This window comes from Hylobates moloch, unplaced genomic scaffold (genome assembly GCF_009828535.3).
Source record: "Hylobates moloch isolate HMO894 unplaced genomic scaffold, HMol_V3 SCAFFOLD_11, whole genome shotgun sequence".
NCBI lineage: Eukaryota > Metazoa > Chordata > Mammalia > Primates > Hylobatidae > Hylobates > Hylobates moloch.
In genome coordinates, this window is record NW_026652286.1 from 55,357,924 (window position 1) to 55,383,993 (window position 26,070).

Genomic DNA, 26,070 nt, shown 5'->3' on the forward strand with positions numbered 1-26,070 from the left:
GATCACACCACTGCACTCTCCAGCCTGGGTGACAGAGTGAGACCCCATCTCCAAAAATAAAAAAAGTTTATATAAGTAAAGTACATATTTCTAGCAAGAATAAATAAATGTATATGCATATATAACAGGTAAATAATATTGCTGCATATTATCTACACACACTGGGTTTACATATAAAAGGGGGAAATTCTACCTGCTGACAGTGCTCGATAACTATTTGATTTTAAAGGGATTGGCTTTCAATTTTTATTTCCTTTTTTTTTTTTGAGACGCAGTCTGGCTCTGTCGCCCAGGCTGGAGGGCAGTAGCACGATCTCAGCTCAGCGCAACCTCTGGGGCCCAAGTGATCCTCCCACCTCAGCCTCCCAGAGTGCTGGGATTACAGGTGTGAGCCACGGCGCCCAGTCTATAAATTTTAAAGGAGTAGTTGGGATTACCGGCATACACCACCACACCCAGCTAATTTTTTGTATTTTTGGTAGAAGACGGGGTTTCGCCATGATGGCCAGGCTGGTCTTGAACTCCTGAGCTCAAGCGATCCGCCCTCCTGGGCCTCCCAAAGTGCTGGGATTACAGGCATGAGCCATGGCACCTGGCCTATGTCCTTTCTACTTTTGTGTTTAGTATCCACACTTCTGTCTTTCTAATGATATAAAAAATTTACATGAGAAGAGTTATTGATTAGATAGAACAGAGGTTTTTAAAATTTAAATTAAATTAAAAATTTAATTAATTTATTTTTTGATAATTATTACCACTCCCAGGCTGAGAGATTTTTTTAAAGGAGGAATTAACTCCTCTTGTAAATACTCTGTGAACCAAGGGAAGGGTATAACTATTTTCCTCAAAAACAATGGAAATGCTTCATATTCTGCAGAAACACAATTAATTAGTGGATTTGATTATTGAAAATAGTTTTGGGATACCACTGGTTCCTGGACGAATGTAGTACTTTTTCACATTACTACATGAGATTATGATTGAGGTATACATTTCATGAAGGTATGGCCAAGGGGCTATCTTGTTCACCACTGCACCTAGCGTAGAGATAGGAAATAACTGGGGCTTAATGTTGGTGGAAAGTAAATTTGTTGCATATTCTGACGAAAGAACTGGTAGTGAAAATCTATGAGAGATGTTTTGTGCACTTATTTGTATTTAAAATTCCAGTTATCTAGTTTGTGCTCTGTCCTGAGTATTTAGAGAAAAAAATATGCTTGTTACAGTGCAGCACATGATTTGAATAAGATTGCTAGTCACTTGAGTTTTCCATGTCATTTGTGGGGACAGAGGTTTGTTGATTTATGTGCTAAGATATATTAATTGTTTACTCTGTATATAGTCTGTGAGGGATACAGTAAAAGCCAAATCAGAGCTTTGGAGCCTTTTTTTTTTTTTTTTTTTTTTTAGAAGTTCACTTTGCTGTTAAAAGAAAGTTAAAAACTGTAAAAGGCAGACACTTCTATAATGAAATTCACCTTTAAAATGAAAAGAAAATGAACAGAGGACTATTTCACCCTGGCCATTTCCCTCCAGAAAATAAAACCCTTGGACGTTATTAGTTGAAACTTTCTAGTATATCTAAATAGCACCACTAACAATAGTGTGAAATTACTGAGATTATAAATACTTATTTAACAATACTTCTTAGCTTCAAATGAGGGAAGACCAGTTTTCCTCCCCAGGTTTTACTTTTCATTCATGTGTGATATCATGCTAAGAAAAAAATGGAAAATACATGTCAAAACTTAACCTTTGCAGCACACTTTATGCAGTTTATTATGTTTCAATTATACAACAATAAAGATGCTAAAAAACTCAAAGAAACAAAAAGAAGAAATGAAAATGTTACTTTATATGGGACAAATAAAGAGTAGTTTGCTTGTTTGTTTATGTTTTGAGAGAGAGTTTCACTCTGTCGCCCAGGCTGGAGTGCGGTGGTGCGATCTCGGCTCACTGCAACCTCTGCCTCCCAGGTTCAAGTCATCCTGCCTTAGCCTCCCAAGTAGCTGGAATTGCAGGCGGCCGCCACCATGCCCGGCTAAGTTTATTTTTTAAGAGCAATTTCTTCTGGGGAGCAACAAATTATCTCTCAAATGCCTAGTAGCCTACGGAAGGCAATGGAAAAGCAATTTTAGGTAATTGACACTTTTTTTTTTTTTTGAGATGGACTCTCGCTGTCACCAGCCTGGAGTGCAGTGGCGTGATCTCGGCTCACTGCAACCTCCACCTCCCGGGTTCAAGCGGTTCTCCTGCCTCTGCCTCCCGAGTAGCTGGGACTACTATAGGCGCACGCCACCACGCCCAGCTAATTTTTGTATTTTTAGTACAGACGGAGTTTCACCATGTTGGCCAGGATGGTCTCGATCTCTTGATCTCGTGATCCGCCCGCCTCGGCCTCCCAAAGTGCTGGGATTACAGGCCTGAGCCACCGCCCCCAGCCCGTAATTGACACATTTTAAAAGCTTATATTTAGGTCAATATCGCTACTCATTGAAAAAATTACATTTGGTTTGTGTTACGTCGCAGCTCCACGGTGAACTATTTGAAAGCTTTGTGTGTTTTGCGAGCATCATTTCCAACCTGGGAAGACAGCCCCACAAGTTTAAAAAAGTGCATGCGCGTGTGTGTTTTCCTACGTGCCCCAGATAGTGTATGCTAAGGAGGTTCTGAAATGCAGATTCACAGTGGAAATATTAAGGTCCAGCTGGGTGTGGCTGTTATGAAAAACTCTTCCTAGAGCTCAGAGTGGGCTCCTTAAAGAGCTCCTCCAAACCCCCAAGGAAGAAGCCTTTCACATTTAACCTCTAAATAAAAGGCATTTTCCTGGGGATTCAAGCAAGCCTAGGTATTTTTGTGGGTGTGGGAAGCGGCGTACTGGAATAAACTCTCCAGCAGTGCTTTCCGAAGTTCCGGGTAAATTCGGCACCTCCCTCCCACTTCCCAGTTCCCAGAGGGGCAGCTGGACCCGCCCTGGCTCTCCAGAGCACCTGAGACGCTAAGGGAAAGGGGGTGCGACGGCAGAAAGCCTCGGCTCCCTCCAGCCCCCACTGTCGGTAGCAGCTACGGGGCAGGCGGGGGGAAAGATGATTGACAGGCCCGCTCAGTGGCTGGGAAGCTAGAGGGAGGGACGAAGAGGGGACTGCTGAGCCTTCTTCTTAAAGTGGTTGGGTTGGGCCGCGGGAACTGCCTTCCCAGGCCTATTGGCTTCCCTGAATGGGTTGTTATGGTAACAAATGACCGAACAGTCCCTTATGAATTGGCCAATGAGAAGGGCCGTCTTTTCCAGTGCACCTCCGAGCAGTAGATGTTGCGAAAGTCCGGGTAGAGGCCGGAGAAGAAGGCGGTGCCAGGACGCCCTGCGGAAGGGCTGGGGGCGGGGCTCATGACGTTGCCAGGCCAGCCAATCACGCCTGGTTTTATCAGCGGCCCCGCCCTTTTACCGCACATTTCCCCTCCCCTAGTTCATTTCGCACGACGCAGCGGTTGGAAACACAGACATTTTCGGAGCTGGAGCCGCCACTGCCGCCGCCATTTTGTGTCTGTGGAGAAAGAAGCTTCTGTGGCGGCTGGAAGTGGACGGAGATCACCCGCGAGACGGCGGCGTTTCATACCCGAGGTTCCCCCTGTGTCGTCCCCCATCCCCCCTCCGCGGTCAGCATGTGGTGAAGCCGGAGCCGCGAGAGAGCTGGGGAGAGGAAGAGGAGTCGGAAGGGAGGCGGGGTATCCAAAGCGGCTTCAGCTTCAGCTGCGGCGGACCTCGGAGGGGGGCCGCGGCGCAATGTCAGAGCAGACGCCGGCCGAGGCCGGTGCTGCGGGGGCCCGGGAGGACGCCTGTCGGGATTATCAGTCATCGCTCGAAGACCTGACCTTCAATAGCAAGCCGCACATCAATATGCTGACCATTCTAGCCGAGGAGAACCTGCCCTTCGCCAAGGAGATCGTCTCTCTCATCGAGGCCCAAACCGCCAAGGTTTTTATACACCCCGCAGCCTCCTATTACTTCTAATACTTCCTGATTTTAGTGTCAGCCTCATCCCAGGTCTCGCTTCCATCCCAAGGGGGACAGTGTTCCTTCTCTCCAACCCCCCCAGCCCCCTCCAACTCAGGCTCGGTCTTTGGCCCAGGCTTCGAGCATGGGCCTCTGGCGGGGAGGGAGTGGGGAGGATAAAGGGTGGAGTCCCACTTCCGCTTTCCAACTCCCTTTTTAGGCCACCGCATTGTATATCCCGACACACACACGCTTTGAATAGAGCCCTTTGGGGTGGGGGAGACTTAAAGGCAGTTTGTGGTTTGGGGAAGTAAGAGTTAACATAAGCCATTTTAATCCCCTGGGAAGTGGGAGAGTGGGTCTCCCAATTTCCCCCAGCACCCTTTTTGGTAATTGTGTTCTGTGGGTTGGAAGGAGGTGAAGGGGGACCTGGGAGCGAGCTGTTGGTGGGTGGGAATAGGGATTTGGCCCCGAGTGGAGCAGCCGCCTGTTAGGAGCCCAACATGGCGCCTGAAAAGCACATGATGCGAAAGGGAAGAGAGGAGAATCCATTCCCTGCCAGCCAGGCAGCTGCTCACTCCCGTCAGCCCCATTTTGGGGTGGGGGCGGCTAGATAAAACTTTTATTCTCCTGTTGGAGGGTCTAATTTGTCCCAAAATAGGGGCAAGTGGGGTTGAGGGTGGGGTTTGGGTGGGGGGAGGAGATCTTATCCAACCTGTAGGTGGAGAACTGGCCCAGAGGGTAACAAGTACTTGTAGTTTCTCTGAAAAGTTCAGTCCCTCCTCCTCTTCCTTTTCTCTTTTTCTCCCTTCCCTGATAGCGAAGGAGTGTTTTTCTTTACCCCTTGACAGAAGTGGTCCTCTGCCACCTTATATTTCCCTGTAGTCCTCCTCTTCTGTGGATTCATATGGGAGCGATATGTCATTTAAGTAAAGTTACTGTTAAACTTAGTTACCATGAGTTTTAATAGCGTCCCAGTGCTACATTTTATTTTTCAAGCTTGTACTCACGGTTTAGTTTTTTCTAGTTGTTAGTGATTGCAGTTATCAGGATGAGCCTCCTTTTAGCAGAGTGAACCCCTTTTTAAAGGCCACTTTAACAACAACCACCAATATATTGTTTAGAGACGGTTTCTGTCTAGTGTAAAACTGAGTGGTCTGACTCTAATAAATGGTTTTGAAATGTGTGACTGGTATTATAAAATTTGTGAATAAAACATATAAAATATGTATTTGTCTTTTTTATTTACCTTTGTAAGGTGTAGAATCTGTTTCCAAGACTTATTTTTATCTACGTGGTTGTGTGTTTTAAACAAAAGTCTTTAAGTGACTTGGGTTCATTCTTCTTTAGGTTCCATCCACTCTTTTGGGTAAACCTCTTCACAAGATACACGGTTTCAGGTGGTCCTTTCATAATTTAAAGAGGACGAAAAGAAAGGGTTTTTTTCCTTTTTCTTTTTAAGGGCCTCAACAAGTTTATCATGCTCAGTCTGACAGCTAAGATACAAGTTTTCGTTCACTTTTTCCTGTGAAAGTGTATGTAAAACAGCTATTTTTTTTAAGTATAAGATTTAAAAAGGAAGCATTCCTCATACTCAACATGCTTTTTATTGATACCACAAACATCTTGGACATGAAAACTTAGTTTTTGCCTTGTTGAAGGCTTAACTTGACATTAAATGCCTTATAGCACTTGTGTTTTTAAGGCAAAAACATTGATTTTTAAAATCTAATTACCTCGTATCTTGGGATTTAATATTCCACAGAGCCTTATATTTAGCAGCTCAGGTTGTCACTCAAAAGAACAGTTTCCTTGCTGGTTTTTAATGGATCCGGAAGACCTTCGAGAACCGAAAACTAAATGCTGAATATAGTGACCACATAAAACTTGTGTTTGTATATCGCTACACAGTGATGAAAATAGATGGGCTATTTGCTGGTAAAAGACAGCTGAAATTTTGGGGGCACACGTTTCCTGGTTATTTTTGTAAAGCCAGATTGAGGAAAAGATGTAAAAGTCACTTTGGGGGAACTATTTTAATCTGGGTTGGGATCGAGGGTGAGGGGAGGGATTTCCGTTACTTGGTAGCAAACTGGCCTGGTTTTGTGTTTTGGAAGTGAATGTTTGTGTCCTTATTTAGCTTCTCTGCGTTACTAAACTTAAAGGATTCACACTTAATTTGACTCCTCCCAAGAGAGAGCAGTAGCGAAAAATAATACATATAAGGACTTCACTTGTACAATAAAAAATTAGCCTACTTAACAGACTTTGGTGTTTAAGAGAGCCTGTTTATCTTCATAAGTACAATAATGACTAAAATGGTGTAAAACATGATATGGTAAGGTAAAGACACAGCAGTAAACCATTTGACATGTTCGTACTTAATATAGTTCACCCACATGCAGTGGGTGAACCCTTTTATTAGACAGTACCTTAAAAGAAATTTTTCATACAAAGTTACTCAAAGCTTTCCTTAGCCAACTTTTGGTTGTAAAGGTGTTATCAGAAGCAAGAGCATTTCCACACACTTGTATGGGCAATTGGTTTTATTATATATGATGGCATTGTGTACTCCAGAACTGTGAGCCTACCCTAGCTTCAGGCAGCTATGGTTAAGTGTTACTCAGCGTTAAGATTCCTATACACATGGGGTGGGTAAATGGGGATAACCTAAGTTTTTTTTGTTTTATTTTGTCTTTTTTTTTTTTTTTAAATCATGAGTGCTCCTTTGGAGTCAGAGTTAAAACTATTATGGTGTGTCTTAATGCTCCTCAACAAGTCTGTGAACCTGCTGATGCTTTCTGGAAGCTTGCTGTGCCTTCTAAAAGCCAGTGGTGGGTAGGCATTGCAGTTGAACTGGGGCAACATTTCTTTACTTTGGAAAGGGCCACCTGTATCAGCATCACCACACTGGCTCTGCACAAATTTATAACCCCTGGTTTGTGCATGTCAGAGGAAAATATCTCGGCGGAGAGTCCAGGCTGTGAAGAAAATCTTCAGGACAAATCCTGGTTTCCAGAGTCAAGTTCGACCTGATTTACATGATTCAGCGGCTGCTCCATCCAGTTTTTCTTGTCTGAGTAACAAACTTGCAACTTCCTGCATGTTCATGTGCAAGTTTCAGTGTTTTGCCATTGACTTCCTAGGTGAAGTGTTTTTAATTTTTGTTCATTTGGGTTATAGAGAAGTAATCCTAGTGATTTTACAGGTAACAAAAGCTTCATAGACTTGAACATATGAAATATGCCCATGGAAATTAGTTTCTACAAGAGGTCTAAAAACTGCTTTGAGTGTAGGCACACCATTGTAAGTTAATATGGGTCACAAAACTGACACTTGGATTACATAAAGTAATTTTCCCTCGCTTCCTCTTTATTTTTGTCACTGAAAACACAGGTCTTTTTACCACATGAACTTGAAATTTCATTGAGTGTTAAATGAGTATATTAGGGATTACAGTTGTTGTTCATCCTGGTGATTCTGAGCTTTTTGTGCTCAACTAAGGATTGTAAGAGTTGAGAACTTGACTGAACACTTAAGTTTCATAAAGATTACTTCAAAAATATTTAGTATCAACAAAAAGAGGTCTATTGTAGGTTTAAAAACTCACTTTTAAATAATTATTTGGTGGTAATTCATTATACTAAACTTCTCAGTTTCTTTTTATTCAGGCTCCTTCCTCAGAGAAGCTTCCTGTTATGTACCTTATGGATTCTATTGTGAAAAACGTTGGAAGAGAGTATCTCACTGCCTTTACTAAAAATCTAGTTGCAACATTTATTTGTGTGTTTGAAAAGGTACATATGCATTTAGAAACATTTGCGTTTTTTTTTTTTTAAATGTGTTCCTGATTAAATAAATATTTGCTTTGTGTTGGGTTTTCTTGGGTGGTGAAATGTTTTATACTTTTGGACATTTATCATTAGTACCATTTCAAAGAAAGGCTGAAGTTAATGTTTTATGTTAGATTTTTAGAACAGATTCTAGGGGTTTACATTATCCATTTAAGAATAGATGGATTTGCTTTTAGAATTGTGCTTTTTAAAAAAATTGAGTTTGTTCATTTGAACATCTGTTTCATCACTTATAAACCAGGCAAAAAGATCTGAAATCGTCAAGAGTAATTAAAATTTCATTGTTTACATTTCTGGTGTTAGGATGTTGACTGTTCTCTTGGGGGAGTAAAAAGCATAATCCCTCAGTGTCTCAACCTGTGATTGGTTCCTGAAACTTCTGTGTTTTTTTGTTCTGTTTTCTGGAAATGTTTACTCTTTTGTTACATTGTTCAAGTATGTTTTAGGTGAATGTTGTTGGTATGTGTGAATGGTGGACCAGTTAATTGCTGTAGGTTATTCTGGAAATACTTTTCCCCCCACCTTAGTGTTCAGAAATTAGGCTTATTTTTCATATCTAGAGATTAAATTTCTTCCATAACTTTGTAACATGGTGGTTTGGTTAAAGCAGTATTATGCTGAGGAAGACAAGGGATTTGCTGAGGTAATTCTCTGCCTGTCAGGCTATATCTTTCACATTGAACAAAAAGGCACTTATGAGATATTTAGGTTTAAAGATTGTTTCCTAACGTCAATATTTGGTGGTAGTTATTATATTTTAGTAGATGAACACCTGTGTGTCAGTTGTCAGATTTGTAGAATTGGAATTGTTTTTGGAAGAACTATTCAGTATTAGATTTTACATGTTTATTAGAAAATAGTTGCTATTTGAGAAATGTTTTTAAGTTCTTAGAGAAAAGAAATAGTATATGCAGAAGAAATTTGGAAAGCTCTATATCAGATAGCATTAAAATGCTTGTTAATAGAATATTGTAGACATTTGCTGAATACTGCTAACCAGAGGCTATAGTCTTAAGGAGAAGCTTAACCAACCTCTTGGTTTCGGTTTCAGTATGTTCAAATTCACTTGGGTGTTTGGTAGCATACCTTTACTGAATCTAACTGGGCATTAACGTGACAGTTGATTAAAATGACCTTGTAATATATTATTATCTGAAGACTTATGAATATAGTTAAGGCTTTACTGTCTATCCTAATGTTGAAAATCTAACTCAGGTTTCCCAAGTCCTAGGTTTCTTGATGGCGAATTTTCTTTCTATTTCTTTTTTTGAAATGGAGTTTTACTCTTGTTGCCCAAGCTGGAGTGCAATGGCGCAATCTCGGCTCACTGCAACCTCCGCCTCCCGGATTCAAGTGATTCTCCTGCCTCAGCCTCCCGAGTAGCTGGGATTACAGGCATGAGCCATCATTCCTGGCTGATTTTGTATTTTCAGTAAAGACGGGGTTTCACCATGTTGGTCAGGCTGGTCTTGAACTCTCTCAGGTGATCCACCTGCCTTGGCCTCTCAAAGTGTTGGAATTACAGGCGTGAGCCACTGTGCCTGGCAATGGCAAATTTTCTAAAAATTTTTCGCCATCACAAACCTGAACAGATAAGTTATTTAAAACTAAGGCTTATCAGTGGTTAAGATTTTGTGAATTTCAGTTGTTAAAGTGCTTTCCACACCACAATATCTTGTTCCTATGTACCCAACCATATAGTATTGCTGAGCATTGGTTAGTTGAGACAGTTTTGCTTTAATTTTAACTTTGTACTACTGTGTAAATAATTTAAAACATTTAAGCGATCAGGTAATCAATTTTTCTAGTTGTTTTATATTTTTTAGTTTTATATTTTCTAGTTGTTTTATATATTTTTTTCCAGAGAAAGAGTAATGTTAGGAATATTATACTAAGCTCTAAGATGTGGAAACATTTTGTATATAGAAAGGCTCACCTGGTTGGTTGCTTGCATGAAGACTAGGTGAAAATGGTTTTAATTATTCTGTTTTTGAAGGAGAAATGCACTTTTAATAAATTATTACTGTTGTATATACTTAGCAATGGGTAGTACAGTTCTATATGTGAAGTAGAGCAGATTTATGTAACTTATATTTGTAAAATATTCTATAGTAACTTAACAAGCCATAGAATTGTTCTGTTGTTCTAGGTGGATGAAAATACTAGGAAAAGTTTATTTAAGTTACGTTCCACATGGGATGAAATATTCCCTTTGAAGAAACTTTATGCCCTGGATGTCAGAGTCAATTCATTAGATCCTGCTTGGCCTATTAAACCTCTGCCCCCCAATGTGAATACGTCTAGCATCCATGTGAATCCTAAATTTTTAAATAAATCGGTAAGTTTTAATATGAATAGTAAGTAACATACTTTTAAGTATCACATTTTGAATTCTTCTACAGAACTTACTGCCAGAAAGCCAAAATAGAATACTCTGTAGTGAGTTGGTTCAATTTGAGAAAAAAAAATAGTATGTATATGTTTGGAATTTTTATTTAGAAATATATTCACCTTGTTTAGGTATTATGTAACATTTATTTTGGGTTTTAAATTTCTGCTAAGTTTTCTGTGTGATAGGAATTTGGATAATATGAAGAGTTAAGCTGATAATTTTTATTTTCTTCCTAGCTTCCTTTTTAGCTGATATATTTTTCTTTAACAAATTGTCTTTTCTTATAGCCCGAGGAGCCTTCAACACCTGGTACAGTGGTCAGTTCCCCTAGCATCTCCACTCCTCCAATTGTTCCTGATATACAGAAGAATCTTACACAAGAACAACTAATAAGGCAACAGTTACTGGCAAAGCAAAAACAGTTGTTAGAACTTCAGCAGAAAAAGCTGGAGCTTGAGCTAGAGCAAGCTAAGGCACAACTGGTAAGTAAGGGAGATTGGCATTTTAAATATTTTAAACCTGTCTAACAATAGGGAAGTAATGTTTATGTTTGAATTTTATTAACATGTTACTTTTATTAATAGTGTACTCTTTTTTCACTTTTATTTTACAAATCAGTATATTTATTAGACTATACTTTTATATCTTTATTGTAAAATTCACTTGATTAAAAACTGCATAGGCCAGGCGCAGTGGATCATGCCTGTAATCCCAACACTTGGGAAGTCCGAGGTGGGAGGATTGCTTGAGTTTAGGAGTTTGAGGCCAGCCTGGGCAACATAGTGAGGCCCTACCAAAAAAAAAAGAATTAGCCAGGTGTGGTAGTGCATGCTTGTGATCCCAGCTACTCAAGAGGCTGAGTTGGAAGGATCACTTTCGGCTCCAGTGTGCTATGATTGCTTCACTGCACTCTAGCCTGAGTGACAGAGCAAGACCCTGTCTCAAGAAAACCCCCCCAAAACTACAAAACTACAGTATTTCCTCCAAATGGTTTTCTGTTAGATTGCTATCTTATAAAGTAGCATCTTAATTTTGTTTAATCATTACATTATGTGGACTTAATATTTTAGTCCCAAGATGGTAGGCGTGTTGTGGAAAATATTTTGCATAGTCTTTAATGTTTTATGAGCTTATGCTTAATAAGCAGAAATGACAAAATTAAGGAGGCCAGGAAGATTTTCTACACATAAATGACTTTATACTAAGTTATTTTGCTCAGCATCTGAGCTTATTCGACAGTGAGGTGCAGGAAGGCAGAATTTTATAAGTTCATTAATAGCACCACTTTGGGAGAAACTAAATTTTAGGACTTAGAATTTAGCTGAAATGACTCTGATTCTTGTGCAGCCGGAGTATAGTGATTTAGCAATTTCTTAGGAGCAGTATGGCTCAGAATCCTGAATGATTAGGAAGAGAAATAATTTTTTTTCATTCTGTTTAGAGATTATATTATAAAATCTCAAAAAATACTAGTAAGAAATAATGGGCAACTTAAATCATGGACTTTTTCTTTTCATTGTAATCTCAATTTATACATTATAAGCGTACAATTTAAATATAGTATTGAGTAAATATATTTATTGAATAAAGCATTATCTTCTTCAATTGTTTGCAATTTCTTGACAATCTGCATGTTTTACGGTGTTGACACGAACATTTATTTTGTGTTTTAGGCAGTTTCTCTTAGTGTTCAGCAGGAAACATCCAATTTAGGTCCTGGATCTGCACCATCCAAATTACATGTTTCACAGATTGCCCCTATGGCAGTTAAAGCTCCTCATCAGGTTCCTGTGCAATCTGAGAAAAGCCGTCCAGGAACATCCTTACAAATTCAGGATTTGAAAGGAACTAACCGGGATCCTCGTCTGAACAGGATAAGCCAACATTCTCATGGAAAAGATCAAAGTCACAGGAAAGAATTTCTAATGAACACATTAAACCAGTCTGATACTAAGACAAGTAAAACTATACCCTCTGAAAAACTAAATTCATCCAAGCAAGAAAAAAGTAAATCAGGTGAAAAAATAACCAAGAAAGAACTTGACCAATTAGATTCTAAATCGAAATCGAAATCGAAATCACCATCACCTTTGAAAAACAAATTATCTCACACAAAAGACTTGAAAAATCAAGAATCGGAAAGTATGAGGTTGTCTGATATGAACAAGAGAGATCCAAGATTAAAAAAACATCTTCAGGATAAGACCGACGGCAAAGATGATGATGTGAAAGAGAAGAGAAAAACTGCAGAAAAAAAGGATAAAGATGAGCACACGAAGTCATCTGAACACAGACTGGCTGGAAGTAGAAATAAAATCATAAATGGCATTGTACAAAAACAGGATACAATAATAGAAGAGTCAGAAAAACAGGGGACAAAACCAGGGAGATCGAGTACTAGAAAGCGATCAAGATCTCGATCACCCAAGTCTAGGTCACCAATTATACATTCCCCAAAGAGAAGAGATAGGCGGTCACCCAAACGAAGGCAAAGAAGTATGTCTCCATCATCGACACCTAAAGCTGGAAAGATTCGCCAATCTGGAACTAAGCAGTCACATATGGAAGAGTTTACACCACCTTCTAGGGAAGACAGAAATGCTAAGAGAAGTACTAAACAGGATATTCGGGATCCAAGGCGAATGAAAAAGACTGAAGAGGAGCGACCACAAGAAACTACAAATCAGCATTCTACAAAGTCAGGCACTGAACCAAAGGAGAATGTAGAAAACTGGCAAAGTTCCAAGTCTGCCAAAAGATGGAAATCTGGTTGGGAAGAAAATAAAAGGTATGATGTTAACATTTTAAGTCAAGTGAAGTGTATATGTTTCAAAAGATAGTGTTAATTTAAAAATTGGAAAAATTAGGTGCTATTAGTACTTTTTTTCCATCTAATTCTTACGTCTCTGTGGGTTAAATACTATTATTATTTCTATTTTACAGATCAGGAAACTGAAGTTTAGAAAGGTTAACTAATCTACCTAAGGCTGCAGTCCAGGACATGCAAGAATCAGAATTCATATCTGTTTTTGCTGATTTCATATTTTGTGCTCTTAATCATTTATTTAATTACTTTTTGTGGTTACATATGCCCATTTTAACCATATCCTTTGAAAAGAATCTTTAAATATGGTCCTGAGTATTTTTTCAAAAACATTTCAATGTAACATACTGCTTTTATGGTTTCAGCTTACAACAGGTTGATGAACATAGTAAACCTCCTCATCTGAGGCATAGGGAGAGCTGGTCAAGCACTAAAGGAATTTTATCACCTCGAGCCCCAAAGCAGCAACAGCATCGATTAAGTGTAGATGCCAATCTTCAGATTCCTAAAGAGTTAACTCTTGCAAGCAAAAGAGAATTACTTCAAAAGGTAGTTACTATGATTAATCCCGTGTAGTCATCATTCTCTTTCGTCTGTTTTTTTTGGTATTTTTTTATATTTAAAATATTTTATTTCCTTTTATCACCCCTATACAGACGAGTGAACGTTTAGCATCTGGTGAAATTACACAGGAAGACTTCCTTGTTGTTGTGCATCAAATTCGACAGCTATTTCAGTATCAAGAAGGTAAACATAGATGCAATGTACGGGATAGTCCTACAGAAGAAAATAAAGGTGGATTAAAAAAGAAACCTCTCTTATCTGATGCTGAATTAACCTACTATGAACATAAAGCAAAACTGAAAAGGACACAGGTTCAGCATTCATTTCCAAGACTTGATCTCTTAGATCCTGATATTTTTGACTACCCTTTGACTGATGCCTTGTTGTCTGGAATAGAATGTGAGCCATCCAAAAGTAAACATGCAAGTAGGAATAGTGGAGCACAGTTTGACAGAAAAGAACAATTTAGTGAAAGAGCAAGACGTCTTTCTCCTATATCTGGGAGTCGTACTTATGCTGAGAATCTTTCACCCCATGAGGGCCGGAGAAGACATGACGAGCAAGTCTCTGCTAAAGGTAGAAAAAGTTAAATCAGATTATGCCTATTGAATCACACAGCAGTGAAGGGAAAATGAACAAGCTAAGTGGGGATGGATTTTTGTGACTGTTCAGATTACCATTTTTTTCCCATTTATTTTGTTATGTTTTTTCCCTTTAAGGAAAGGGAAGGGAAGGGAGCTAATATTTCTAAGGCCAGTTGTGTGTCAGGTACTTCATTAGGTTTTTTTTTATATGTAATTTCATGTAATCCTCACAACACCACAATGAAGTGTATATTCTCCCCATTTTACAGATAGGAAATAAAAGAGAGGTTAAATAACTTGCTCTCAAAATGAAATAATTAGTATGTTGATAGGATGGGAATTTTGTTGTTACTCAGGTGTGTCTGATTCTAGAGGGCATCCTCTTATTTGCTGCTTTATGCTATCTGTGTCTCCTGTCCCTCTAATGTAGTGAGATAGTTATATCTTTGGATAAACATTCATACGAAAATAGAAGATTTTAAGATAACTTTAGATTTAGTGAAAATAATTTTTTTCCTTCTTAAAAGGTGTGCGAGAAGAGCAGAGATCTCCATTCAATGATCGTTTTCCACTTAAGCGACCTCGATATGAAGATTCAGATAAACCATTTGTAGATAGCCCAGCATCAAGATTTGCCGGCTTGGATACAAATCAGCGACTTACAGCTTTAGCTGAAGACAGACCGTTATTTGATGGACCTAGTAGGCCATCAGTAGCAAGAGATGGCCCAACAAAGATGATTTTTGAAGGACCTAATAAATTAAGCCCTCGAATTGATGGACCTCCCACACCAGCTTCTCTTCGGTTTGATGGGTCACCAGGACAAATGGGGGGAGGGGGCCCTTTGAGATTTGAGGGACCACAAGGTCAGCTAGGAGGTGGGTGTCCTTTGAGATTTGAAGGTCCTCCAGGACCAGTGGGGACACCTTTGCGGTTTGAGGGCCCAATTGGTCAAGCAGGAGGAGGTGGTTTTCGGTTTGAAGGTTCCCCTGGTCTGAGGTTTGAGGGATCTGCAGGTGGTTTGCGATTTGAGGGACCAGGAGGCCAGCCTGTGGGTGGTTTGAGGTTTGAGGGACATCGTGGTCAACCTGTGGGTGGTCTAAGGTTTGAGGGACCTCATGGTCAGCCTGTGGGTGGACTTAGATTTGATAATCCCCGAGGTCAGCCTGTAGGTGGACTTAGATTTGAGGGGGGTCATGGTCCATCAGGGGCTGCGATTAGGTTTGATGGACCTCATGGTCAGCCAGGAGGTGGAATCAGATTTGAGGGCCCTTTGCTACAGCAAGGGGTTGGAATGAGGTTTGAGGGCCCCCATGGTCAGTCAGTAGCTGGTCTGAGATTTGAGGGACAACATAATCAACTTGGTGGGAACCTTAGGTTTGAGGGTCCACATGGTCAACCAGGGGTTGGTATCAGGTTTGAAGGCCCTTTAGTCCAACAAGGAGGTGGAATGAGGTTTGAGGGTCCTTCTGTACCAGGAGGTGGACTGAGAATTGAAGGGCCTCTGGGCCAAGGTGGTCCAAGATTTGAAGGTTGTCATGCTTTAAGGTTTGATGGGCAGCCAGGTCAGCCGTCACTCTTGCCAAGATTTGATGGATTACATGGTCAGCCAGGTCCTAGATTTGAAAGGACTCCTGGTCAGCCAGGCCCCCAGAGGTTTGATGGACCACCTGGACAGCAGGTTCAACCCAGATTTGACGGTGTACCTCAAAGATTTGATGGTCCACAACATCAGCAAGCATCAAGGTTTGATATTCCTCTTGGTCTTCAAGGCACAAGATTTGACAATCATCCTTCACAAAGGCTTGAATCAGTATCTTTCAATCAGACTGGTCCATATAATGATCCACCTGGCAATGCTTTTAATGCCCCATCCCAAGGACTACAGTTCCAAAGACATGAACAAATATTTGATTCACCTCAAGGACCAAATTTTAATGGACCACATGGCCCTGGAAACCAGAGTTTCTCTAATCCACTTAACAGAGCTTCTGGACACTATTTTGATGAAAAAAATCTTCAGAGTTCTCAGTTTGGAAATTTTGGCAATATACCTGCTCCAATGACAGTAGGAAATATTCAGGCATCTCAACAGGTAAGTCTGTTATTCTAAAATTGCGTTGTATGCAGATAAGTTAACCATTTTTTAATGTTTCTAGGGAGGTTTTCAGGACATAGTTTATTGTGTAGATTGGAAAGAAGTTTTGAATGTACTCTAAAGCCACATGCTAAGGAAGTGGGATGAGCATCTTTTGGGGATAAAATTTGCAACTTAAATCCAAAATTGATTTTAGCTCTTTCAGGATCTAGGGAAATATCTCAATCAGACCCCCACCCCCAGCTCTGTTTTTGTTTTTGTTTTTGCTTTGAAGCTTTTGAAATATACAATTGTGTTTCATAGACCTCTACGTTGTAGAACTGTTGAGCCCTGATGTGCTTTAAGGTGGCCATAGAACTGATTGCTTGGACTGCTCTTTGACCAAGAATTTTCTTAACCTGAGTTAAATAAGAAGATCAGATTTTGTCCATGCTTTCACAGTCTACAATTCTTTTTTTTTTTGGTCCTTTTTTCCTACTTTTTACCACCTTTCCAGTCACTTCAGTTAAACATAATTGTTTGATATTAATGTCAACATAGCAAATAGCCTTCCAAATACACTCTGGTTACGAAACATGCACAGTTACCTGTTGGTATTCTTTCACACTTGTTCTGTATACATTTTAAAATGCATACTGAAATAAGTTTAGGCAGTATGTTTACAATTTGTGATTAATTCGGTTGGTTTTGAATGACTACTTTTGCTTGCGTGCTGAAATTCTGGGCTGAGTTTTATTTCTTTCCCAGGTGCTGACATTTTCTTACTATGACAGATTTATTTTATAGTAGTAAGATTGCATGGAAGAAAATACAAAATAAGAAAGATTTTAAAAGCACATTAGGAACATTATTGATAGAAAGTAGTCCTTCTGTTCATCTCTAATGGTATGAAAAAACAGTTGGTCTGCCTAGATTTACTCTACTGTGTATCCTTGAAAGAAATGATACTGTTATTGACAGATACTCTAGAATGGTACTTACTTAGTCTTGTTTCTACATTACACAGAATTGGTGGGGTTTTTTTTTTTTTTTAAAGTTTCATACTAAGTTTTATTGTATGCTGCTGCCAGTGTATATAAAACAATTACCCTTGTGAAATAGAAATTCATGAAAATTCAGAGAGGTAGATGTTAAGGACTGACAAAAGTAGAAGTTTGTATATTATGGCACATGTGTTACAGGGATAAGCTTTTGTACAGGCTTCAAATGTAGCTCTCTTGAATATTCACTGGATCATAAGGAGTCGTTTGGGAAACCTTTGAAAGATTCATTTTTCTACAAAAAGGAACAGACTTTCTGGGGTCTGAAGGGATTTGTACTTGAAGATACTCCAGTCAGCAGAGGGTCATGTTGAGCATTCTGCAGACAGAATTGTTTCAAGTCTGCAGCTGCCTGGGAAACTTTTACGCGGTTGAGTCCGGCCTCCAGCCGGAGCTGCTGAACCACTTTCTTCATAGCGGCGACGCTGGAGGAGCCGGACATGGTGCAAGCGACTGCCGGGCCGATTCGTGGGTCGGTGGCGGTGGGGTTTTTATTATGTGTACTCACCACCAAAAGTCCACATGTATACTGAACAAGGATTATAAATGGATGTTTATTTACATACCAGCAATATGTAGAAGTCCTGCCTCCCTCTGGACTGCAAATGCTGTATTTGTATGCCAGTATAGTTCTTGCTCCATGACTGTTCTATTTTTTAACATTCCCTTTGACATCTTTTACAAGACCTTTTACAAGATTACTTTGTAATGTAGCTATAACCATGTGCAAAGATGATGGCCAAGCAAGACGCTTACCTGCTTGGTAATTCAGATTGCTAATTAAACAGGCTTTTGATATCTGTGGAAAAGTGGCAAGGGTTAGGAGTTCTGGCCTCAGTTTTGCTCCTAACTAGCCCTTTTGATTGTGTGTAGATCATATTGCATTATGTCAGTTCTTCTATTTATAAAATAAGGGAAAGCACCAGCAAGGTAAAGTGACTTGTGTAAAGTAACACAGCTACTTACCTTATGTTTGCACGGTATCTTAACATTTTCCTTTTTGGGGGGCTACTTTGCCTCTCTAGTAGGTACTTTAAACTTTTCAAAGAAGTTTTAACCCATTCTCAGTAACTTATACCTCTGTGGAACAGATAAGGGAAGGTTTTATTGTTCCTGTTTGTAGAAGACCTAGAAGTGAAGTGACGCAGCCAAGTTACCTTTCTAAATCTTTATTTATAAGCCAGGCCTTGTGACATCTATGAATATTTTTATGTAATTAGGATGTTAAAAGTTTTACTTGAAATACGGAAAGCATGTTCTTAAAATTAAGGTTTTTCTTAAAGGTTCTGAGTGGTGTTGCTCAGCCAGTAGCTTTTGGTCAAGGACAACAGTTTTTACCAGTTCATCCACAAAATCCTGGATTTGTTCAGAATCCTTCAGGTATGTACTTTCTGAACTTTGTTTTTCAAAGACAAATGATTATTGTTTTGTTGAATAGCTAACTTTGTGAATTTTAGGAAATGACAATTTTGCAAAGGTATATTTAATTTAGAGAAATTTAATCTGGCTGACATATTTTTGTTCCTTTTCTAAGTTTATTTACATTGTGGATGTGTATTCACTTGACCCTATTTACAGCTAGAGATGGTTAGCGGGGACTTGTAGTCCACAAAACAGAGGGAAGGAAACCTACTGGGTGGAAACTGGGAGTGGGAGGGAAGGTATGACATTTGTGTTGAGATAGAATGAAATAAATGACAGACCTCAGAAATCTCAGTGAATACTAAGGATACTGCATTAGTAAAGTTGATTAATTTTTATGTTTTTATGGGCACTCAAATAGCAAAAAGCGGCTTTCCTAGCCAGGTTCACTGATAAGCATCTTTGTTACTATGGGGTGATGCTTAGTACTAGATAAAAGGACTTTTAAAATTGATTTTAGTTTTGTTTATTTATTTATTTATGAGGCAGAGTATTGCTCTCTTACCCAGGCTGGAGTGCAGTGGTGCCATATTGCCTCACTGCAGCCTCTGCCTCCGGGGTTCAAGCGATTCCCCTGTCTCAACCTCCCAAGTAGCTGGGACTACAGGCGTGCGCCACCAGACCCGGCTAACTTTTGTGTTTTTACCAGAGATGGGGTTTCACCATCTTGGCCAGGCTGGTCTCGAGCTCCTGACCTCATGTGATCTGCCCGCCTCAGCCTCCCAAAGTGCTGAGATGGCACATGCCCGGCAAAATGAATTTTAGTTTTAATATGTGGTAAGTGGGAAGTATATACATTAGTGATACTTGCTTTCATTTCTGAATCATTGAAACAGCTGTTTCAGAAACATGCTTTACTGTAGCATTGAGTTAATCAGTTTACAATAAATTTATGGAGTTTTCCAAAACTTCTGAAGTAATTAGGAAATCCTAGCCAAGCTCTTTTTTATACATTAGTCCTTAAATTGTGTCAAGAAATTCAATTAATTTGGAAGCTTTTAATTTTTAATTTCTACATGGACAATTATGACTAATTAATATTTGTTATTATTATTATTTTGTTACTATAATGAAAAGAGAAGGAAAGAATTTGGTATCTAAAGCCCAGAAGACCAGGGTTGGAATCTCTATTCTGTTACCTTATAAATGCGCAGGCTTTAAGCAAGTATCTCCCCTGAGGTTCAGTTTTTTTCCTCTGTAAACAGCATATGGGCCCAGCATGGTGGCTCACGCCTATAATCCCACACTCTGGGAGGCTGAGGCAGGTGGATCACAAGGTCAAGAGATGGAGACCATCCTGGCCAACATGGTAAAACCCCGTCTCTACTAAAAATACAAACATTATATGAGTGTGGTGGTGCGTGCCTGTAGTCCCAGCTACTCAGGAGGCTGAGGCAGGAGAATCACTTGAACCCAGGAGGTGGAGGTTACAGTGAGCCAAGATCATGCCACTGCACTTAGGCCTGGCGACAGAGTGAGACTCTGTCTCAAAAAAAAAAAAAAAACAAAAACCAGGATATGGTAGTATCAGTATTTGTCTGGGTTTTTTTTTTTTTGAGAATCAAATGATATAGTATATGCAAAAGTACTTTGTAACTTGTCAAGTGCTATATTAACGTATTTTCCTTTAGAACTCAGTTTTTATTGTTGAGCAGAGGATTTGTTATATTGGGGTTAGTGGCATGAGATGCTCTACAGAAACTACAAATTTTCTTGTTTCTTTTTTTTTTTTTTTAAGATGAGTCTTGCTCTTGTCACCCACGCTGGAGTGCAGTGGCATGATCTCAGCTCACTGCAACCTCTGCCTCCCGGGTTCAAGCAGTTCTCCCGGGCTCAGCCTCCTCAGTAGCTGGGACTACAGGCACATGCCACTACACCTGGCTAATTTTTGTATTTTTAATACAGGCAGAGTTTCACCATATTGGTCAGGGTGGCTTGAATCCTGACCTCAGGTGATCTACTTGCCTTGACCTCCCAAAGTTCTGGGACTACAGGTATGAGCCACTGTGCCCAGCCTTGTTTGGCTTTTACAACCTTGGGTTATATGTGTATGTGTACAGGACATAGCAGTGTCACAGAGGAAATCACAATTATTCCCCTTGTTTGGGGATATTGAATGGGACATTAGGTGTGTCTTTGTTCTTCAAGTTCTTACTCTTAAAAGATGTGTCAGCAGTTTTCAGTGTGCTATATTTAGCTTCTCTCAAGGTTCCTTCTCTAATTTGAAAGTGTAAACATCCCTTTTCTAGTAGGAAATATACCCATGTTCATTTATTCATTCAGACATATATTAGTCATCTGCTGTATGTTAGGCAGTATGCTAGGATGAATTTAATAAGGTTCATCATTCAAAGAGCTTTATTTTTATTTTTAAAGTTTTTTTTTTTTTTTTTTTTTTTTTAAAGAGGGTGCTCACTATATAGCCCAGGCTGGTCTCAAACTCCTGAACTCAAGCAATCCTCCCACCTCGGCCTCCCAAAGTGTTGGGTTTATAGGCGTGAGCCACCACACTTGACCTCAAAGAGCTTAATCATATAGAAAGGCTATTGATTTTTTTTTTTTTTTGGTTTAACAAAAAACACATAATAATGCCAAACACCTCAGTTCCTTACAAATATGAATTCATTTAACCTCATAACAATCTTAGGAACTGTTATTACCCTTTGTACAGGCACAGGAAACTGAGGCATAGATAAGGAACTTGATTATGTCACACAACTAGAAAGTGGAATTTCTGGTTAAAATCCCAGGAGTCTGGTTCCACAGTTTATGCTCTTGGTTACTAGACTTGGCTGCCCTCAGACATGTGAATAGCTAATTATGCATCTCAGGCATATAAATAGCAATTTAAAGGAAAGTAAAGGTTAAACTAGTGAGTTAAATGTTACTGTAATTGATTATTGAAGTTGATCTGTTCATTCATGTATTCAGACATTTAGCTTGAACAGACATTAATTAGCCTACTATATATAAGGCAGTATGATAAATGTAGAGTATACAGTGGTTAAGGGTAAGGATTATGTGTATGTGGATGCAAATTGAATTTCTGCGATTAAGAGGAATTTTTAGTGGTTCAAAACTTTTCTGTATAGGTGTAGTGAGATGCATCATAGTGACATACAAATGCATTAAAATATTGTTTTCTTTTTTTTGAGACAGGATCTTCTTGCTCTGTTTTCCAGGCTGGAGTACAGTGGTGTGATCTTGATCACTGCAACCTCCGCCTCCTGGTTTCAAACGATTCTCGTGCCTCAGCCTCCTGAGTAGCTGGGATTACAGGCGTGGGCCACCACAACCAGCTAATTTTTGTATTTTTAGTAGAGACAAGGTTTCACCATACTGGCCAGGCTGGTCTCAAACTCTGGACCTCAGGTGATCCACCTTCATCGGCCTCCCAAAGTGCTGGGATTACAGGTGTGAGCTGCTGCACCTGGCCTAAAATACTGTTTTCATAGTTGAGTTAAAGAATCACAATTATGGCCGGGCGCGTTGGCTCACACCTGTAATCCCAGCACTTTTGGGAGGCCAAGGCAGGCAGATCATGAGATCAGGAGATCAAGACCATCCTGGCTAACACGGTGAAACCCCATCTCTACTAAAAATACAAAAAGAAATTAGCTGGGCGTGGTGGCAGGCACCTGTAGTCCAGCTGCTCAGGAGGCTGAGGCAGGAGAATGGCGTGAACCCAGGAGGTGGAGCTTGCAGTGAGCTGAGATCGTGCCCCTGCACTCCAGCCTGGGCAACAGAGCGAGACTCCGTCTCAAAACCAAATCAAAAACAAGAAAGAATCACAATTATTAGAATAGTGCTTGGAAAAATATGAGACTGGAATGATTCCTCACCAGTGAGGATTCCTTATCAAGCAAAACAAGATTGTTAGGCTTATCTTATTTATTCAAGTTATTGAAGCTGTAGTAACCATGACACCTTTTCAGCAATAGCTTGAGCTGCTTTGCAAGGGCTGTATACTTTTTAGCAAAGGTCATAGGAGCAGGTATACTCTGAGCCATCTGATTCATCTCCCTTTTTCAGTTCTCCTGTTGTGTCAGGGAGCATTGAGGTCAGGAGTACTTCCACTTAGGCCTAGTACTAAGAGGTGATAAACTATTTCATCTATATAAAACCGCTTTTTCCAGTGCACTTAGAAGACGAGGAAGAGAGAATTAGAAAGGTGGAAAGTTGGAGATAGGAGTGGTGCTGCATTGTGTGGGAGAAGGGAGCATAAAGGGTCATTGTTTTCAGTGTTCTCAGCATTTGTTTTAGAATATATTCTCAACTCTAGTGTGGTGATTCCTCAAGCATCTAGAACTAGAAATACTATTTGACCCAGCAGTCCCATTACTGGGTATATACCCAAAGGATTATAAATCATGCTATTATAAAGACACATGCACAGGTATGTTTATTGCGGCACTATTCACAATAGCAAAGACTTGGAACCAACCCAAATGTCCATCAATGATAGACTGGATTAAGAAAGTGTGGCACATACACACCGTGGAATACTTTGCAGCCATAAAAAAGGATGAGTTCATGTCCTTTGCAGGGACATGGATGAAGCTGGAAGCCATCATTCTAAGCAAACTGTCATAAGGACAGAAAACCAAACACCGCATGTTCTCACTTGTAGGTAGGAATTGAACAATGAGAACACTTGGACACAGGGCAGGGAACATCACACACCGGGACCAGTTGGGGGATGGGGGGCTGGGGGAGGAATAGCATTAGGAGAAATACCTAATGTAAATGACGAGTTGATTGGTGCAGGAAATCAATATGGTACATGTATACCTATGTAACAAACCTCCACATTGTGCACATGTACCCTACAACTTAAAAGTATAATAAAAAAAAACAAAAAAAAAAAAGGAAAAAAGAATATATTCTCAAGTCATGCTGACTTGTAGACCTAAATGAAAAGATATTCTTAGGGGCTTTTGAAATTAAACTTACTAATAAATTAGATTTTGTCAAATTTACTGTTGGCAGGACATCTTGAAGAAAACTTTGAAAAATGCTTAGTATAATTTGCATCTTTAAGTTCTACATTCACTTCAAGAGTGGTTTTTTTTTCTTTTTTTTTTTGTTAGGAGCCCTCCCTAAGGCATATCCTGATAATCATCTCAGTCAGGTGGATGTAAATGAATTGTTTTCAAAATTGCTAAAAACAGGAATTCTCAAATTGTCCCAACCCGATTCAGCTACAGCACGTAAGTGTGATTTTATAATTAAATGTACACAAAGCTTCATTAAGTTTTTGCGATGTATGATGTAATATAATGATACAAGTTACGATAAAGCTCCTTACAATAATTGAATTCCTAGGTATAGTTTTTATTTTTGATTTTTGGTTTATAATGAAATTCTTTTAGATTTCCTAAGATTGAACTACCTTATAGTGGACATGTGTTTCAGTTAACTAACATACCTAATGTGCAGGCTTTTTACCAGTAATTTTATGTTAATTTAACTTTTGAAAAGGTTTTGAATATTGATGAAGTAAATGACTTTTATTATAGGTGACTTTTAAGAGATCAGAGTTAACATCACATATCAAAATAAAAAATTGTATTAGGTTCCTTGGCCAGTAAACTTGAGATCAGAAGCACTGAATGGACTAGGTGGATTTCTCTATTTGCTTATAATACTATATAGTGTTCCTCTGTAAAGAATACATGGAGAATGGTATTAAGAAATTTGTATGTCTCTTCTTAATTGAAGAAGCAAGTGAAGTAGCTGCTCAGCCTCCCCCTGAAGAGGAGGAAGATCAAAATGAAGATCAAGATGTTCCAGATCTTACTAATTTTACAGTTGAAGAATTGAAACAGTATGTAATCTAATTTTCTTTAAGATAAAGAGGCAGTGACTTTAATAACACTGTTATAGTGGACATTGTTACTATTAGTGCTTTCCCTTTCCCTTTATCCCTTTTACTGTTTTAACATTTAGGAAGTCTTTTTTTTTTAAATGTGGTAAAATATACCTAACATAGTCTTTGGGAAGCCTATTTTTAAATCTTCTTTTAAAATATGTCTGCTGTACAAGTACTTGGGCCAAAGGCCACCCCCAAAAGTCTCACTCTGCTGCCCAGGCTGGAGTTCAGTGGCGTGATCTTGACTCACTGCAACCTCCGCCTCCCAGGTTCAAGTGATTCTCCTGGGATTACATGTGTGTGCCACCGTACCCGGCTAATTTTTGTATTTTTAGTAGAGATGGGGTTTCACCATGTTGGCCAGACTAGTCTCGAACTCCTAACCTCCAGTGATCCACCTGCCTTGGCCTCCCAAAGTGCTGGGATTACAGGTTTGAGCCACCTATTTCTTATATTATACGTAATTTTCTGTTTCTTGATTTATCGCATCTGGACATAATCTCTTAACTTTCTGAAAGTGATTTAGGCTGGGTGCAGTGGCTCATGCCTGTAATCCCAGCACTTTGGGAGGCTGAGGCGGGCAGATCACCTGAGGTCAGGAGTTCAAGACCAGCTTGGCCAACATGGTAACATGTCTCTACTAGAACTTGTCTCTATTAGAAATACTAAAATTAGCTGGGCGTGGTAGTGGGCACTTGTAATCCCAGCTACTCGGGAGGCTGAGGCAGGGAGAATTGCTTGAACCCAAGAGGCAGAGGCTTTAGTGAGCTGAGATCGGGCCACTGCACTGCATCCTGGACGACAGAGCGAGACTCCGTCTCCAAAAAAAACGGGCAGAGGGTGGATTTAGCTAGCCCTTGTACTGTCCTACTAACTCCCCTCCATGTAGTTGTAAGACTGTTTTTTATTATTCAATATTAATATTGTGACTAGATGTTTATTTTGTTGCTGTAACAAAGTACCAGTGTTCTGTTCTTTGCTTTATTCTACTATTTTCTTTTTTCTTTTTTTTTTTTTTGAGATGGGGTCTCACTCTGTGGCCCAGGCTGGAGTGCAGTGGCGTGATCTTGGCTCACTGCATCCTCCGCCTCCCGATTCAAGTGATTCTCCTGCCTCAGCCTCCTAAGTAGCTGGGATTACAGGCATGTGCCACCACACCCAGCTAATTTTTGTATTTTTAGTAGGGACAGGGTTTCACCACTTTGGTCAGGTTGGTCTCGAACTCCTGACCTCGTGATCTGCCCGCCTTGGCCTCCCAAAGTGCTGAGATTACAGGCGTGAGCCACCGCACTTGGCTATTTTTTTTTTTTTTCTTGGAGTTAATAACTGCTCTGTTTGTTCACTTACTTGGTCTTCTATATATACCTGTTTCTTCCCATATAGGGAGCCCAGAATTTAAAAAACTAATTATTTGTGGACCACAGCAAAC

General features: G+C 39.7%; 2 protein-coding genes across 5 annotated transcripts in view; one reads left to right on the plus strand and one right to left on the minus strand.

The window, feature by feature from the left end:
• The first annotated feature begins 3,471 nt into the window (after window positions 1-3,471).
• Window positions 3,472-26,070, plus strand: part of PCF11 (PCF11 cleavage and polyadenylation factor subunit) — a 28,221-nt gene continuing 5,622 nt past the window's right edge. Inside the window, exons 1-11 of one of the 4 annotated variants that reach the window (XM_032167038.2) lie at window positions 3,472-3,973; window positions 7,663-7,788; window positions 9,995-10,183; window positions 10,525-10,719; window positions 11,911-13,025; window positions 13,427-13,610; window positions 13,718-14,201; window positions 14,737-16,304; window positions 18,631-18,727; window positions 23,860-23,979; window positions 24,491-24,596. In XM_032167038.2, the coding sequence (XP_032022929.1) occupies window positions 3,782-3,973; window positions 7,663-7,788; window positions 9,995-10,183; window positions 10,525-10,719; window positions 11,911-13,025; window positions 13,427-13,610; window positions 13,718-14,201; window positions 14,737-16,304; window positions 18,631-18,727; window positions 23,860-23,979; window positions 24,491-24,596 (4,376 nt within the window). In that variant the 5' untranslated portion in view covers window positions 3,472-3,781. The remainder of the gene's footprint in view (window positions 3,974-7,662; window positions 7,789-9,994; window positions 10,184-10,524; window positions 10,720-11,910; window positions 13,026-13,426; window positions 13,611-13,717; window positions 14,202-14,736; window positions 16,305-18,630; window positions 18,728-23,859; window positions 23,980-24,490; window positions 24,597-26,070) is intronic. The other 3 variants (XM_032167039.2, XM_032167040.2, XM_032167041.2) reach the window with 3 other exon arrangements.
• On the minus strand, window positions 17,344-17,827 carry LOC116476763 (guanine nucleotide-binding protein G(I)/G(S)/G(O) subunit gamma-5). The gene has a single exon (XM_032167042.2). It carries the CDS (start codon window positions 17,787-17,789, stop codon window positions 17,583-17,585), a length of 207 nt encoding a protein of 68 aa, XP_032022933.1. The 5' UTR covers window positions 17,790-17,827; the 3' UTR covers window positions 17,344-17,582.

Coding starts and splice junctions, on each gene's coding strand:
- LOC116476763 (XM_032167042.2), bottom strand. CDS start 17,789: ATGTCCGGCTCCTCCAGCGTCGCCGCTATGAAGAAAGTGGTTCAGCAG.